Source organism: Microtus pennsylvanicus, chromosome 13 (assembly GCF_037038515.1).
Source record: "Microtus pennsylvanicus isolate mMicPen1 chromosome 13, mMicPen1.hap1, whole genome shotgun sequence".
In the NCBI taxonomy this organism is placed as follows: Eukaryota; Metazoa; Chordata; class Mammalia; order Rodentia; family Cricetidae; genus Microtus; species Microtus pennsylvanicus.
In genome coordinates, this window is record NC_134591.1 from 5,071,517 (window position 1) to 5,087,695 (window position 16,179).

General features: G+C 40.4%; 1 protein-coding gene across 5 annotated transcripts in view; it reads right to left on the minus strand.

Annotated features, from left to right (window-relative positions):
- Astn2 (astrotactin 2) overlaps nt 1–16,179 on the minus strand; it is a 997,088-nt gene that overhangs the window by 194,377 nt on the left and 786,532 nt on the right. For all 5 annotated transcript variants that reach the window (XM_075947014.1, XM_075947013.1, XM_075947012.1 and 2 more), the window contains one exon: nt 9,969–10,234. In XM_075947014.1, the coding sequence (XP_075803129.1) occupies nt 9,969–10,234 (266 nt within the window). The remainder of the gene's footprint in view (nt 1–9,968; nt 10,235–16,179) is intronic.

Consider the following 16,179-nt stretch of genomic DNA (forward strand, 5'->3'; position numbering starts at 1 on the left):
TCTGGGCTAGGGAGATAGCTCAGCTTGTAAAGGGCTTGCCTTGCAAGCAGGAAGACATGAGTTCAACCCTAGAATCCATGCTTTAAAAAGAACCCAGGCACAGTGATGTGCTTACAATCCAAGATCTGCAAAGGCAGAAACAGATGGATCCTTGAGTCTTGCTAGACAGGGAACCTCGCCTATGTGAAAGACCCTTTATTAAAAACAAAAAGGTAAACTGGGCAGTCTGGTGCACACCTTTAATCAATCCCAGCACTCTGGATGCAGAGGCAGACGTATCTCTGTGAGTTTGAGGTCAGCCTGGTCTACAAGAGCTAGTTCTAGGACAGGCACCAAAGCTACAGAGAAACGTTGTCTCAAAAAAAAAAAAACCAAACCAACAAACAAACAAAAAAAAAACCCCACAAACAACAACAAAAAAAAAAAAAGGTAGACAGTGTGGAGGAAGGACACTCATGGTTATTTTCTGACCTCTACAAGGACTTCCACAGATTCGTGCACACATACCTCCATAGATACTTGAAGCCCCACACACATGAAAACACATACGCATACACACATAAATTTTTGAACGAGCTTTCTGAGGATGATGATCCAAAACCCCTTTAAAGTCAATGATATAGAAATCTCAAATTAATATCACTGCTCTAAAAGTAGTTCTGGCCTTTGAGATTCATGCCCAGTGTTGCTCTGACCTTCACATCTATAAACACCTGCCCATTGACCCAATCTTTTTTTTTTCTGGTTTTGTTTTTTTTTAATTTGTTTATTTATTAAAGATTTCTGCCTCCTCCCCGCCACCGCCTCCACACAACTTTCTGATTCTACATTCCTTAATACAATATTCAAATTTACCCACAACTCGGCCTTTTCCACAACCATTTTACTGTCTTCCCCTTTGCAACTGACAGTTTTCCGCATTTACATAGTACAGTTTGGCCACATTTGCCTCCATTTTCTCTGCCACTAGACCCCTTCTCATAAACAAGTCCTTCTAGTCTAAGCTTTTACAACTACTGCAAAAGTGACTCATTAAATATGTAAATTTTAGACTAAGGAATCTTGCCTTTAAATTCTTAACTTTCTTTTTTAATTTTATTACTTTTTAAAAATTTTTGTGTAGTTGTGTGTATCTTTGTGTGGTTATGTTCATGGGAGTTCCGGTTTCTGTCGAGTCTTCGTGAAGGGTTCAAATTTCATGGAGCTGGAATTATATATAGGCAGTTGTATGCCACTGAATGCAGATGCTAGGGACCAAATGCAGATCCCATGTAAAAGAGGTATACACTCTAAACTGGTGAGCTGTCTGTCCAGCCCAAATCCTTAACTTTCAATTAGCCATCCTGGGTTTTAGTTCTCACTCTTCAGTTCCATAGCTATGGGATCACAGAAACTTTATTTAGCTCTAAACCTCAGGTTTTTAATTCTCAGTTTGTGAACTAAGCATAATAGTGCATTCTTTAAATGTGCTGTGGAGCAAAATAAAAAACAGTAATGCAGCACATTAATGTACATAACATCACTTTTAAACTACTAGACACACATTTGGAGTTCATTATTATCAGTATTTCCTTTTTCTACTCTGTATGTTTGCCACATACTATTTTATTGCAGTGTGGGGGGGGGGGGGGTCTGGGCACACGTTTACAACAGCACATGTGTGGAGGCCAGAGGACAACGTGCCAGAGTCAGCTCTCTCCTTCTATCATGTGGGTCATCAGACTTAATGACGAATGCCTCTACCCCTGATTCACTGGCACCCTTCTTGCACCTTCCTTCCAATATCTTTTGGTACAGATTATGGTTTGTAAATATTTTATGTTAAGGACTAGAGGGCTGGTGTTTGGGGAATTACCCACAATACTGTTCTCTGTGGTTACTGCTTAACTCTGTCACTTTAGCAGGAAATCAACAACAGATAGGAGTGTATTAATATAAACATTGTTTGCAAAAACTGGCAACAGACTGGATTTGGCACAGGGGAGGGACATCATCTTCTTCTACTGCTAGGTTTGGAGTAATATAGACTTTAGTGTAGACTTCTCAGGCTTCGGTATTCTTATTTGTTAAATCAGAGAAATAATAGTCATTTTCATGATAAGTTTAAGCCCATTACATAGAAGTGGTATTTAGATGGGTGAGTTGAAGGTAACTTAGAGTGTTATGTTAAGGAATTTAGCATCTGTGTAAGATATCTGGAGCCATTTAAGATATTGGATCAATGTAAAGGTGTGACACTATATATGTGTGTGTGTATCCATGTATTTATAACATAACACACACACGCATATATATATATATATATATATATATATATATATATATATATATATGACAGCTTTAATTTCATCATCAATAGACCTCCCTCAAGCTATTTGGTACATGTACAGCTTGTCTCTATGTACCTTCAGTTTCCCAGAATATTTCCCTCACCCACCAACTCAAAGTGTATCACTGTCTTCTAATGCTTTTGCAATGCTTATTTCGTTATTTAAAAATAAGTCATGCATCAATATAGCATATGAAAGCAATTATTGCTGTTTGTGTGTCCCCTGCTTTATCCACTAGACGTGAGATCCTTAAAGTGACAGTCTACATCCTAGTACTCTCTGGTCCCCTTTCCTCGCACATGTAGTCAGTACATCTTACAAGACCATGAGAGTGGCAAGGCCATGGGGTTGATGGTACAGTGACTGTGCCAGTGCAATGGCAGTGCCCGTGGTTATGGTGATAATGCTGGTGGTGGTAGTACAGTGGTGGCGATGCTGGTTCCTGCACTAAGGGCAGTGGTGATAGGGATGGTGTAGAGGTATTGATGGCATACAAATGCTAGTGATACCATGAGAGGTGACTGATACTGATAGTGATGAGAATATTAATGATGGTGGTAATACAGTGGTCCTTGTTATAGTGGTATCTGGGATTAAGTTCCTGTTGTGGTGATAGCAATGGTAATGGTGATACCAATACAATTGCGGTGCCTTCGTGATGATAATGGTGGTGGTCACTGATGGAAAGACTGTGGCCACTCTGGTAGTGATGGTGGCTGTGCTATCATTGGTGGCACTAGTACAGTGATGGGGTTGATGACATGTGCAGTCATCGCTATAGACGGTGGTAGCTGTGCTACGTCATTCATGTGCTGGGAATAGCTGACGTAGAAGAGACTTTATTCCTTTCTTCTCAGTTTGAGCCAAGAATGGAATGGAGCAAATAAGTGGTTTTGGCAGAGAATAAAGTTTTGCAGGAAGGTCAAACAAGCATAATTACATCTGAGACCAAAATTACATCTATCTTTTCCTAAGGCAACATGAGAACAAAAATGCTCAGAGGACTGGAAGTGAATCATCAGATCTTAGCTATTTTACAGGCCTCAAAATCCTTCAAGTGATTTCCTAATTATTCTATATGAAACCTCTGAGGGTAAAGTTATCCACACCCACTTTTCAGATAAGGAAATTGAGTCTCAGAGAAACAAAGATATCTTTGAGATCACATGTCTTGCCCACTTTGAAGTCAGACTTGACTGTACAACCCATGTTCTTGGGATAGTTATATATTGAAATATTTTGCTTTTTAAAATTTTTGGTTATTCATCTTATTCTGCTGCTTGTAATTTTGAGCTATAAAAATGTTCATAATATTGGGTACATAGCAATATATAACATAATCTACTCTCCTATAATTTCTTAGAGGAAACCATGATATTGATATGTTCTAACTGATTGCTTAGAGAGAAAAACATGGTAGATTGATGATATATAGGAAAAGGTGTACTGAACGTGGATTACATGTATACAAACGTACATCTGAACTACATAAAGCAAACTTAGTCAAACATAACCCTGATAGACAAGCTTTTAAAAGAAGAAATTAAACCAGGTAGTGGTGGCATATTACTTTAATCCGAGGACTTGGGAATAAGTCGTAGGCAGATCTATGAGTTCAAGACCAGCTTGGTCTACAAGAGAGCTAGGGTTACACAGAAGACTTCTGTCTCAAATTTTTTTAAATGAACATAGGAAAAGGAAGAAAAGAAAAAGAGGAGGAAGAAGGAGGAGGAGGAGAAGAAGAAAGAAGGAAGAAGGAGGAGGAGGAGGAGAAGGAGAAGAAGAAGAAGAAGAAGAAGAAGAAGAAGAAGAAGAAGAAGAAGAAGAAGAAGAAGAAGAAGAAGAAGAAGAAGAAGGAAGAAGGAGGAGGAGGAGGAGGAGGAAAAGGAGAGGAAGAGGGAGAAGGAGAGGGAGGGGGAGGGGAAGGGGAGGGGGAGGAGGGAGGGGAGGAGGGAGGAGGAGGGAGGAGGAGGGAAGGAGAGAGAGAGAGAAGAAAGAAAGAAAGAAAGAAAGAAAGAAAGAAAGAAAGAAAGAAAGAAAGAAGTGACATTTTCAAAATACCAAAAGGGGACAGTAGATAAAGTTAGTTTGTATTTTTTCTCATTCATGTAGACAAAGACCAGATCTAGACAACGGAAGTCTATCTGATGGCATATAACAATGAAGAAGAGTGCTTAATTTAGATCCCTGGTGTTTCAATTGTCTACTTCACCCAAGCAAAACAGCCAGCCCTGAAATAGATATTATAATTGTAACTCTACAAATGAGTAAGAGAGGTCACCCAGACAGCAAATGCTAGATGTGGGATTCAAATCCAACTATCTGGCTTTTCAGTATGATACTCCTGTCTTCCCCACTTGGAGACTCTACTTCACCCACAGGCTAAATTAGCAACCATGCAAAATCTAGTACTTTTAAGCAGCAGTTGTACAGAGCCAAGATCTGTGGCTTTGGGCTTTGTAATGGCCATTTAACAGGTGGAGAAAGGAGAATTATGCGTTAATCAAACTCTACATCTCAAAGCCATTTTTTTGACATTTTTAACATTTTACTTGCTTAAAATCACAGCAAAAAATATAAATAAAGATTCTTTTTTGTCAGTCAGTGGTGGCACAGACCTTTAATCCCAGCACTTTGGAGGCAGGTGCAGGCAGATCTCTTAGTTTGAGGTCAGCCTGGTCTACAGAGCATGTTCCAGGACTACAAAAAGGAATCCTGTCTTGAAAAACCAAAAAACAAAAAATTAAAGAGGGGAGGGGAGAGGGAGGGAGGGAGGGAGGGAGGGAGGGAGGGAGGGAGGGAGGAAGGAAGGAAGGAAGGAAGGAAGGAAGGAACGAAGGAAGGAAAAGACAAAAAAGAGATTAGTTTCTAGCTAAAGCAAAAGGTGTCATCCTTACCTCCATGTTCACTGGAACTGACCCTAAGACACCCCAACCACCAGAAAAGGTAGTATCCAATAGTTCCCCCCCCAAACATCCAGATCTTATTCCTGCTGTCATTCAGGATCAGAGGCCAGGACACTCCCACAAAAGTCAGCTAAGTCACAATCTACTTGTGATTCAGTCAACTAATGGGATCTCATAGAAATTGTGAATCTGACTAGAACACAACATTTAGTTTGGGCATCAACAAAATCATCAGGTATTATCTAGAAGAGGAGGTACCAAAGGGAGCACAGGAAATGGTCATATTGTTCTGAATCTCGTAGATAAAATACTAGAAGGCCAAGACTAGAGTGGGAGGACAGTTCTGAATCACAGCAAGGTTCTGGCAAGTTCTTTGCCCTGTGGGGTTTTTTCTTTTCCCACCAGAAAAACAGAACAAATTGAATGAGATAAAAATCATGTTGTTCTGAGTTTCTCACAAGAAACTTTGTCTCCATAGAAGCAGATAGCGTAGGCTCTGTCCTATTCTTGCTTGGCTTGAAATCCTGCCTCCACCCCAGTGACTGTAATGCTGAGTGTTATTCATGAACTTCAGTGTAGACATCTGTGAGCTGTGATCTTACAGTGCCTACTTCGGAGGAAAGAAGGTGAGGTGGGCACACATGAGGCCCCTCTTGTAATCTAGACCTCTTAAAGTTTTATCTATACAGCCGCTCCTCAGCAAGAGAGATGGCGAAGAGAGGGAGAAGCCACAGAGGAGGGGGCAATAGAGGATTAAGTTGGAAGTGGAAAACAAATGGACAAAATGGGAGTGAGTACTGCCCTCCCCCCAGCCTTCTTGGGTGGCCATGCTGCCCTCTGTCAGGATCATTTACAGAATGGCAGTAGGTAATTCCATATATTCTGACTACAGTCTGAATCACTTGAAAATATCTCAGTGCTTGGGGTGCCATGACACGTTAGAAAAGCCTGCCATTTGATTCAGGGAGGGGCAGGAAAAACTGGCTCTCTCATCTGGAGTGTCCCTGTGACCTATGTCCAGCAAGCCCTGTTCCCCACACCTGCTTAATACAGCCACTTGCTGGGACTTTGTATAGATGTCACTTCCTCAGAGAAGCCTTCTCAGGTCCCACCAAGTTCCTTGGCATGCACTTTCAACCCACAAGCTGAGACTTTGTACATTCCGGCTTCATTGTATGTGACTGCTTCATGAATATCTGTCTTCTCCACAGATCTGTAGATTCCATGGAGTTAAAGACCATCTAGGAAAATAGGGTGCTCTTCAGTGTCACAGTCCTTACAGGTTATACACATGTGGAGCTAAAGTAGATTCCCAGAATTGGGGATGTGAAGACCACAGCTATTTATTCTACTACTCCTTTTTCACAATACTGAGAATATAGGGTGTTTTGAAAAATATTTACTGAACTAGTGAGTGAATGACTAGACCTTGCAGCTTCTCAGCTCTCTTACAGTGACATCTAGCGACCACTTTCCCAAACTTAACATTCTCTGGTGGACCATGAATTGATTTTAGAAACACTTTACTTTAGAAATTTAGAAATGCTTCCAAAACATTGAGTATTTCAACAATGCTAAGCAAAGCTGGCAAAAAATCCAGACACAAAGGATCCTTGATTGAGCCAAAAAGAAAAGAGCCCCAAACATCCCAACTCCACACTTATCTAATAACATGCTGCAAGGATGCCACAGCTTAGCTTGTACCACACTAGAGATGAACAGTGTTTGACCTACAGAGGCATCCACTGCGGGATTCACACAGCAGGAAATGAGATATACACAGTCTTACTCATGAAGTCTCAGAGAGGCACAACACCCATTAGATCACCTCTGTTGCTTATCCGAAACTGCAAGAGCTTCTTCACAGGCAGCCCAGTTTCCAGTTTTATAGTTTATTAATCGGTAACCAGACTTCTATCGATTATCTGTAGGCATAGTTGTATAAAAATACCTGTATGGTTTGATAGTTGGTCTTTGGTAATGTATTGGTTGCTTTTCTGTTGCTGCAACAATACACCACGACTAACACAACTTTAAAAGAAAACATTTAATTGGACTTATGGCTTCAGAGGGTTAGAGTCCGTGCTATCATAGCAAAGGCATGGCAGCAGCCAGAACTAAGAATGGAAGGTGAAGAAAACATTCTTGTAATAGCACACGTCATTTAAAACCTCAAAGCCTGTCCCCTCTCCTCTGACATACTTCCTCCAGCAAGGCCACAGATCCTAATCCTCTTTCAGACAACTATTAACTGAGAACCAAGCACTCAAATGCCTAAGATTTTTGGGGGACAACTCATTCGCATAACCACAGTTAGTTTGATGATCTTCGATTTACCCACAGAAATAGACTACCCATGATATACTATGCTTTGTTATAAATTCATTACAATTTCATTACAGATGCATTTGCTTATTCAGTTATATAATATCCAAGTCAGTTTTAATGTCATAATACACTCCAACAAATCTACCAGCAAAAGCAGAAGTCATAAACTTGACTAAAAATATATAGCATTTGTTTTCTCATACCATTCCATAACTTCCATCATGCCTATATATGCTATTTCTTTGTTTGTTTGCTTTTGTATATAGTTACACCATGCTGCATTTAGTCATAAAAGGAAATACATTTGAACTGAAGAAGTGTATGTATGCTTTAACTTATAAAATGAGAAAGGGTATTTGCTATATAAAAATCTATCTTTGGAACATATTTTCTTTACTTCACACAATGTTCATTCACATCACATTGACAAACTTCCCTGTAGTTCATTAATTTGGGGCTCCTTAATGTCTACTTTATTACATTACATGACAGCTCTATCATTTCTAGTAATACGGGTTGTTTACACAGAGATCAATCAGCAACACAAATTTAATCTTTCCAACTTCCTGCTAATCATACATTACTAATACCTCGTTGCTCTAAAATTAGTTCACAAATTCCAACCTTACATCATTTCAAATGAACACACCCGTTTCGACCCCCTTGGACTCACCTGGATCTCCCTTTATCTCTTGGCCTTAACCATGGGAAATGCTTTCTAAATCTGGGGAGACCTTGTGCTTTTTTAGGTCATCTGCCTGCTGGTCTACTCACATTCTGACTTGCATCTCTTTTTGCCTCCAAAAACCCCTATAGGCACCTGTGCCGCCTTCTACCCATTGCCCTGGTATTACACTGTGAAAGAGGCATGTACACCATGGAGTTCTTTGGAACTCAGTTGTTGGTCTACCAAATTGACAGCTTCAGTGGCCTGGGGCATCTTAGGAGTAGCCAGAGAGAAGAAAGGGAACTAACTATCCTGTGCCTTATCTACTTCATCTTCCTCATTGACATATAATATTTTCATAGTCCTGATTTATGGGACTGTGGTTCCATAAAGTCCTGAAATGATGTATTTAAAAACATGTTCAATTCATGAATTAACATTCCAGATGGGCTAGTCAACCATGTGGCCCGGGGACCATCCCTTAGGAAGGTGAGATTTTCTATAGAAACGCAGTACTAGAGAGCTAGGCAGAAGAACCATCCCTTTCATGAGATGATGAGTTTTACTCCTCAAATACCCTCCCCGAGCACAGTAGCTTACAGAGCCATGGACACTCAAGCTTTGTAATTCTTCCTGATTTTCTGAATTATTCCAAAAGTATGTCTTCCCCTTAGCTATTATTTTCTTTTCTTTTTTACCATGCTTTCCCTAATGCTTTGGTCATTGCTCTTTCTCTAAATCTCTCTTCCTCACCATACAGTTGCCATTATGAAGATGACCTCCAAAGTGGTCAACCAAATGGCGTGTTCTTTTCCCCATTTTTTTTCAATTATCCTCTTCTGGGTACCTTCTGACATAGACACCGTGCCAGCTCTGGAGTTCAAAACCCCAATAAAATTGTCTGTAAGCTTCCATATGGCCCCTTCCTAGTACTGATATGTCGTAGTTAAGAAGTACATGGTACAGAGATAGTGTCATTTCATGGTTAAGCATGTAGGTTCTACAAGGGAACAAATCTGAGAAAAAAACACATCCATGAGGTTTTCTCTGTAGGATCAATCATATAGAATTGCTATGATGTAACCAAAAATGGCCAAACAACAGGGATTTCAAATGGATCAATATTTTTAAGTATAGCATAGGCTTGAGAGTAATGAGACAAGCATTGTTGGGTTTTTACCAAACCCATGCATTCTTCCCGTAGGTTCCTCAGTTAAAATATTTTTCTCTGTCTCTGTTATAGACAATGACTGAGTTGCTATAATTCAAGGAACTGGAATTGACATTTGCTGTCTCCAAAGCCTGGCTCATTGAAAACTTTGACATATAACCCCCAAAATTCTATATTCTTCAACAGTGACCATTGCAATGTCAGGTTAATGGTACAAAAGTATACCAGGCTATGGTGTTGAACCATCCTCAGAGGAAAGCTGCCTATTAATCAAAATCATCAATTTGAGATTCCACACAAATAAAGTAATGTCTATTGTTTTGGGAAACTGAGATTTGGGGATTTATCAGTTATTGCAGCTAGTGTCATGAAACTATGTAGTTACTGGAACTATGAAGGTATTATATAGGTACCTCCTATTTAGGATAGAATGATGGAAATAGGTGGCAGGAATCACCATGTTGCTATTGTTACTGAGGACAGTCCTCATTGGCAAAGCATCCATAAGGACAGGAGCTTCGAGTGTAGGCCAGGTTTTACTTCGCACCTGGGCCACAGACGCTCACCTCCTTTGTGCCATTGTCTTGGATGAGGGTGTAAAGTGGTACCACACGGTTAATCTCCAGAAGCACTGGTGTAGGGCTCAGCTGCTCTTTGCCTGGCCGGCGGCAAAGGTGACAGGTAGACGGACATCGGCCCTTCTCCTCACATCGAATCTCCACACCTGAGATGAGCTGGTCATCTGATAGCATCTGGGCTGTCAGTAGACCGGAGAGGTAGGTAATGAAGGGCATGGATTTCAGTTCCTTCTTGCTGCCCAACTCCGTGGTCTCTAGAGGGTTATAAAAAATAAGTAGTAGCATAGGTCAATCCAATATTCTCTAAATGGCTAAAGTTCTGGTCCCACAAAAGCATTTATTGAGGGGCTGGTACTTGTCAGAAAAGAACAAAGATAATAAAGTGATTTGTTCATGATGCTTTGGAAAGACGACTGGCCTAATGGTTAAGGAAACAGCATGATGACTTGCTCTGCTATTTATACTAGACAAACTGTTGCTTTGTGTAGCCCTTACTTTCCACATGTTAAATTTGTAGGTTGCATGAAATGATTCTACAAGCAAGATGTAAATACTCAGATATTTTTCCCAACCAGAAATTCTCTTCTGTCTATCATCAGCTTACACAAATTATACCCTTCTTTTAAGTTTGTACTCCAGTTTTATATTTTCCATAAAACAATATAATGAAGGAAGCATGAGCATCAGGTCAAGCCAATTTTGGTTTAAATGACAGTTATGCTTGCTAAAACTTCTGCAGCTTTGGGGGGGGGAGGGAATCTCTTAATGTTCAGGTATTTGGATTACTAGGTGTTTGAATTAGGGTTAATAAACCATTGAAATCAGTTATAAGTGGCAAGTCATATAGATGGAATTATCTGGAATGGCTATGATTTCCTCTTCTGGCCTGTTCCATTGGGAAACTTCCTATTAGGCCCATTTTGTCAGGAGCTCCCTGGATCTGGTCTGGGCTCACTGTGCTTCCTATTGTGGTCTTAGTAGTTCCTGTCTCTGTGTCTTTGCTCACGGTGTTCTGACTTTCCATTCTGCTCTGCACATCTTTTATATCCAGTAATGCTCTGACTGAATCTATGTAATAATCGTTTCTTTATAGTCCCAACTCTGAATAAATATGTCTCTTGGGGGAAAATCGTACCTTAAATTTTCTTTCATTTTCTCTCACTTCTTAAACCATATCACTAACATTTAATGACGTGAGCCCTTGTCACCTGTCTACTCTGGTATCTATCGTGATGTTAAGATGATTCTGGGGATATGCTTGATATTCACAGATGGTGCTTGGGAAACTGTGAGTGAAGGAAAATACACTCACGATCCCCTCAGAAATTTTGAAGAATTCTTAAAATCATAAGAAGCAGGACAGCAAGATGTCTCAATAAGTATTAGCCTTTGCAGCACAAACTTGACATCCTGAGTTCCAGTGCAGGATTCCACATACTGGTGGAAGGCAAAAATAAACTCCACAATGTTGACCTCCTCCCTCCACACGTCATACACATACAAACACACTGCATCCGATAAAAATAATGGTGGCTGTAGAGATGGGTCAGCAGTTCAGAGCACTTGCTGCTTCTGTAGGGGGACCCAGATTCAGTTCCTAGCACCCACACAGTGGCTCATAACCATCTGTGACTCCAATTTCAGGGGATCCCAAGCTCTCTTCAAGCCTGAATACCAGGTACATGTATGATACACACACTTGAAGACCAACACTAATACACCTTAAATATAGACAGAGAGACAGAGAGACATACATATAGACAGACAGATAGACAATAAAATCCTAGAGAGTGTCTCAACAAACTGTTTCCACAGGACAAGAGTTAATTAAATAGATAGGAGCAAATACCTATCCATTTCTCAGCTTCAAATACAGTAGTTCTACTTTTATTTATTTAGTAAACTGGTTTTTAATATAAGATTTTATAAAGAAATAGAGACTTGGTGCAATGAGTATGATGCAGAGGGTGACAATATGTGGATGGTGACTTCAAAATGTGCAAAGCACAATCTGAATACTAACACAGAGGAAGCCTACATTAAGAAACAGAGCATGGTCCTCCAGATGACAGCTTTTACCAAATCTGGGGAAATAAAGGTAAATCCCTACCTCAGTGGCCAAGTGGGCACTAAGCACTAAGGTCAGAAGGGAAAATAAGAGGTTTCTCCTCTTCCTGCTCTGGCTTGCAGTGACATGCAGCTGATCTGGAAATGAGCTTGCTGAGCAGAAATTCAAATAAACTCGGCCTCCATTCATTACTCTTTCTGCCCTCAGGTCTGGGATCTGGGCTCCACCTTTTCTGTCTGGCTGTCAGCAAATGCATATGAGCTTCTCAGATCAAAGGCTCTGGGGGAGGAAGACAAGGAGAATTTCAGCTAACCACTGCTTCAGAGGATTTAAAAAAGGGTAGTTACTAAGAAAAACAAAACAAGCCTGTGAAAAAGGCATCCCAGCAGCTGGGAGACTGAGAGAGTTTTAGATCCAGACAGGACACAAAAGAAGCATGGAAGGGAACAACCATTTGGATAGATGATCAAGAAGAAATTCAAACAAAATTCAAACAGTAAGAGTATTACAAGTTGAGGGAAAAAAGTATGGTGTGTGAGGCATAATCATTCCACTTTCTGCTTTTGTAAATAAAACTTTGTGAGAAATTACATATACCCGTTCATTTATGTATTATATATGACCATAGAGACAGAATTAATCAGTTATACTAGGGACTCTATGTATCACAAAGGATAAAACGTACTATATGCCTCTTTACAGGAATTCTTCAGCAACTCCTGTGTATATCTCTTGCATACAGAGTAGGGCACTGAGTTCCAGAGCCACGAGACTTACCTCTAGTAAATATGAAAGTATGAAGAATTAGGTAATAATGAACAACAGTAGAAACAAACAATCAATACATTTGGACCACGACCCTCCAAAGCATGAAAACATAGTGAGATATCTTTGCTTCCAAAGCAAATTAAGACATAACAAGCTACTTAAAGGCGACTCATTAGAAATTCTTGTAGATATAATCCTCCTATATAAACCAGGATAGGTGTCTCATAAAGGAAAATTACTTTCTAAGACCAAGCAATGAATTGGTAGCCAATTAATCACATGAATTACTCTTCTCTCCTATTTATTTGTCTAGTTCGTGCAAACTGGAGGGTAAAGCACTGGGCTATCAGTATTCCACGTAAGTTTATTTGCTTGCTTGCTTCCTTTTAATGCAGAAGGTCTCCTGTTTCTTAGGCTGGCTTTGAACTCATGTTCCTCCTCTTCTGATTCTCAAATCCTGGAACTAGTTTTCATGTTCTACCACTCTTGGCTAAATAGCTTGAGTGTTAAAATATAGAAGACATCACCCCAATGGCCCTTTGCCATATGCACATAATTTATTTAGCAAGAAATATTACTCATTGCTGAGGGTTATTTTTTTAATTCCTCATCAAGTAAGCATACCTAGGCATCCTGTTAACGATGTAACTATCCATTTACTAATCAAATAATCAATAGTCTTTGGTGCTGTGCTTTGATCAATAAATCTTTAGCTTTTTCCATTCATCATCCTCTGTAAGTGGGGTTAAAAGGTAACAACTCAGGCTAAAAACAGCAACACAGCAGCGGTGTAGAATTAACAGATGACCCAAAGGGCTGGCTTTGTAAAAGGAGGATACTTGGCAGACATTTGGTAGATATTATTTTTTAACAGGCAAGAAAGTGAAAAACAAAATAGGAAAAGAGACTCACTTTTAGGTCCCATCCATAGTTATTAACAATAATTCTTTTCTCAAAGGTTGTGCCATGCCTAAGCTATGACCTAAATGAGTGTTCCAGCAGGAAAGACCATTAGCCATTAAATTGTGAAAGATAAGTTCCTGATCCAGCCCTACCCTGTGGCTAAAGTCATCTTCTATAAAGGCAAACCATGTAGCTCTCCTGCTTTAACCCTCTGTAACACTTTCCTGCTCTTAGGAGATAGACATACAGTGTGGGATCTAGACAATCCACTGTTCCCAGTCTCAGCGCTCCGTTCCACCTCATTCTCCTTTTGTCAGCTTCATTGACCTCTAACATTGCATACAGCCTGCCTCTTTCTCTTAGTACTAGCACGTGCTCCTCTCCTACAAAATGCTTCTGTCTCATCCTGGGTGCTTGATTTCTCCTGGCTGACTTTTATTCATGACCCAGATCTTTATGCAAATATTAATCATTCAGGAAAAAATTACACTATGTCATTAATGTATAAGATTTCTTCTTACAGACTCCCACTGCACCCTGGTTTCTGTATCCTGTCTCAACAATGTAAAGTGTGTTAAAGGAAAGGCTGCACTGGTTTTGCTGATGTACAGATCCAGATCCACCTTACACAGTGTGTGAACCATGTCAGGATTATAAAACAGCTTTTATTGAGATCTAGGGATTGATCCAAAGCCCCTCCCTCATGCTAACCAAATGCTCCACCACTGAACTAGTACTATTATTAAATTTTGTTTTGAGTTTGGGTCTCACAAGTTACACAAGTTGGCCTCAAATCTTTGTAATCCAGGAAGTACTGAAAACTACTATCCAGCTACCTTAGACTTCCAAGTACTTGGGATCACAAGATCTTACCTCAAGTCCTGGCTTCAAAAGCATTTCCAATAAATGTTTGTTAAAAACAAAGCATGCTTGTATGCCCAGGCCACTGTGCTAGGCTTTCGGAACATCCTGAACACACGAGAGTCAGGGTTTGGGATCAGAAGCATGACAAGTTGCTAAGGAGATATGACTGCCTCACAAAATAAGATCCATCTTTCAAAGGAAAAAAAACAACAAATAAGGCAGTTAGTTGAGTTCTCATGTTCTGACCTCTGGGTTTACATGTAGGCCCTTGCTTTGAGAGGAAGGGAGAGTTGAGTTGAGACAGGCTGTCTGTTTCTAACAGGGAAAAGATAAAGAACGTTTTGAAGAGACTTGTCCTCTGTTCACATTTCCCATCCCTCTGAACAATGCTTCCAAAATAGGATCATGTCTGGTTTCAAGCCTGGTTCAGGCTCAATGACACTACAACCCATTCATTTGAGAACCTGCCAAATGAACTCTCTTTTTTCTCCTCCCAAATTCCTGCTGGGTATTATTTTGTTGCCACCAAAAAAAAAAAAAAAAAAAAAAAAAAAAAAGCCTCAGCTGAAGTGACAGCTCCGTGTTGGGAAAGCGGCCAGAGCTTTTCGGCAGGAGGTGATGGCACCATTGCCCTTATCCAGAAAACCAAACAAAGGCGGCAGACTAAGGGCTTTTGGGAGAGCCAGAGCTGCACGGCTGTAACAGTGCAGGGCACTGCCTCCCTAGTCAGACAAGCTTCGCTTTAGCAATAGGCTCCTACTTTAAGCATTTGAAGGCTCCACAGGGATGACAGGGGCTCAAATTAGAAGCACGAAGGGAGGAGGGAAAAGAGTGAACCGTTTACGTCATAAAGAGTGGCTGTACTTCCATCAGTGGCCTCCCAAGCTTTACTGAAAAGGAATCTCTTCTGAAGAGGAGTTATTGTGTTCTGATGGGGGAACACAGTTTAATTCGCGGCCAGACCCACACAGAAATCTGAACCAAAGGGAAAAGACCCATCTGAAATGACATCAGCGAGCCCTATGCTGCTTTGCTACTCCGTGTGTAGTTACCAACCTTACTCAGCCCGCAGTCATGAGGGTGTCCTTTCCACACGACACTATAGAACTAAACGTCTCCATCGGGATTAGAGGAGGTGCCTGGCAGAGTTACTCACTCAGTCAATAGGAGCTGCTGTTGTTCGCTGGCCCCGTGGTTGCTACAAATGTTTTGTTGCTGTTGTAACAGGATGTTAAAATTGAAATTTCTATTGATACACCAAGACATAATAGAAGTGAGATTCCCAACTTCAAGCCCATAGACACAGAACTTAAAAATGACACACAACCTAAAAACCAGCTCCATAACTCTGGAAACCTCAGCTAGAACAAAGAAACAAAAACAAAAACTGAACAGAGCCCGGTGAGTAAAGGGAAGACCCAAGGATATTTTCTTTGAGACAGTTATTGCCATGTTTGGGGTCTACAGGATCCTAGGAGCACATTCAGACAATTTTGTCTACTGACGGCAACTTCTATAAGGGTCTTTGCTAGTGCTACTTACAGAATTTGTTGCTTGATAGAAACTGGGAAAAACAGTAGTCAAGGGTCTATCCTC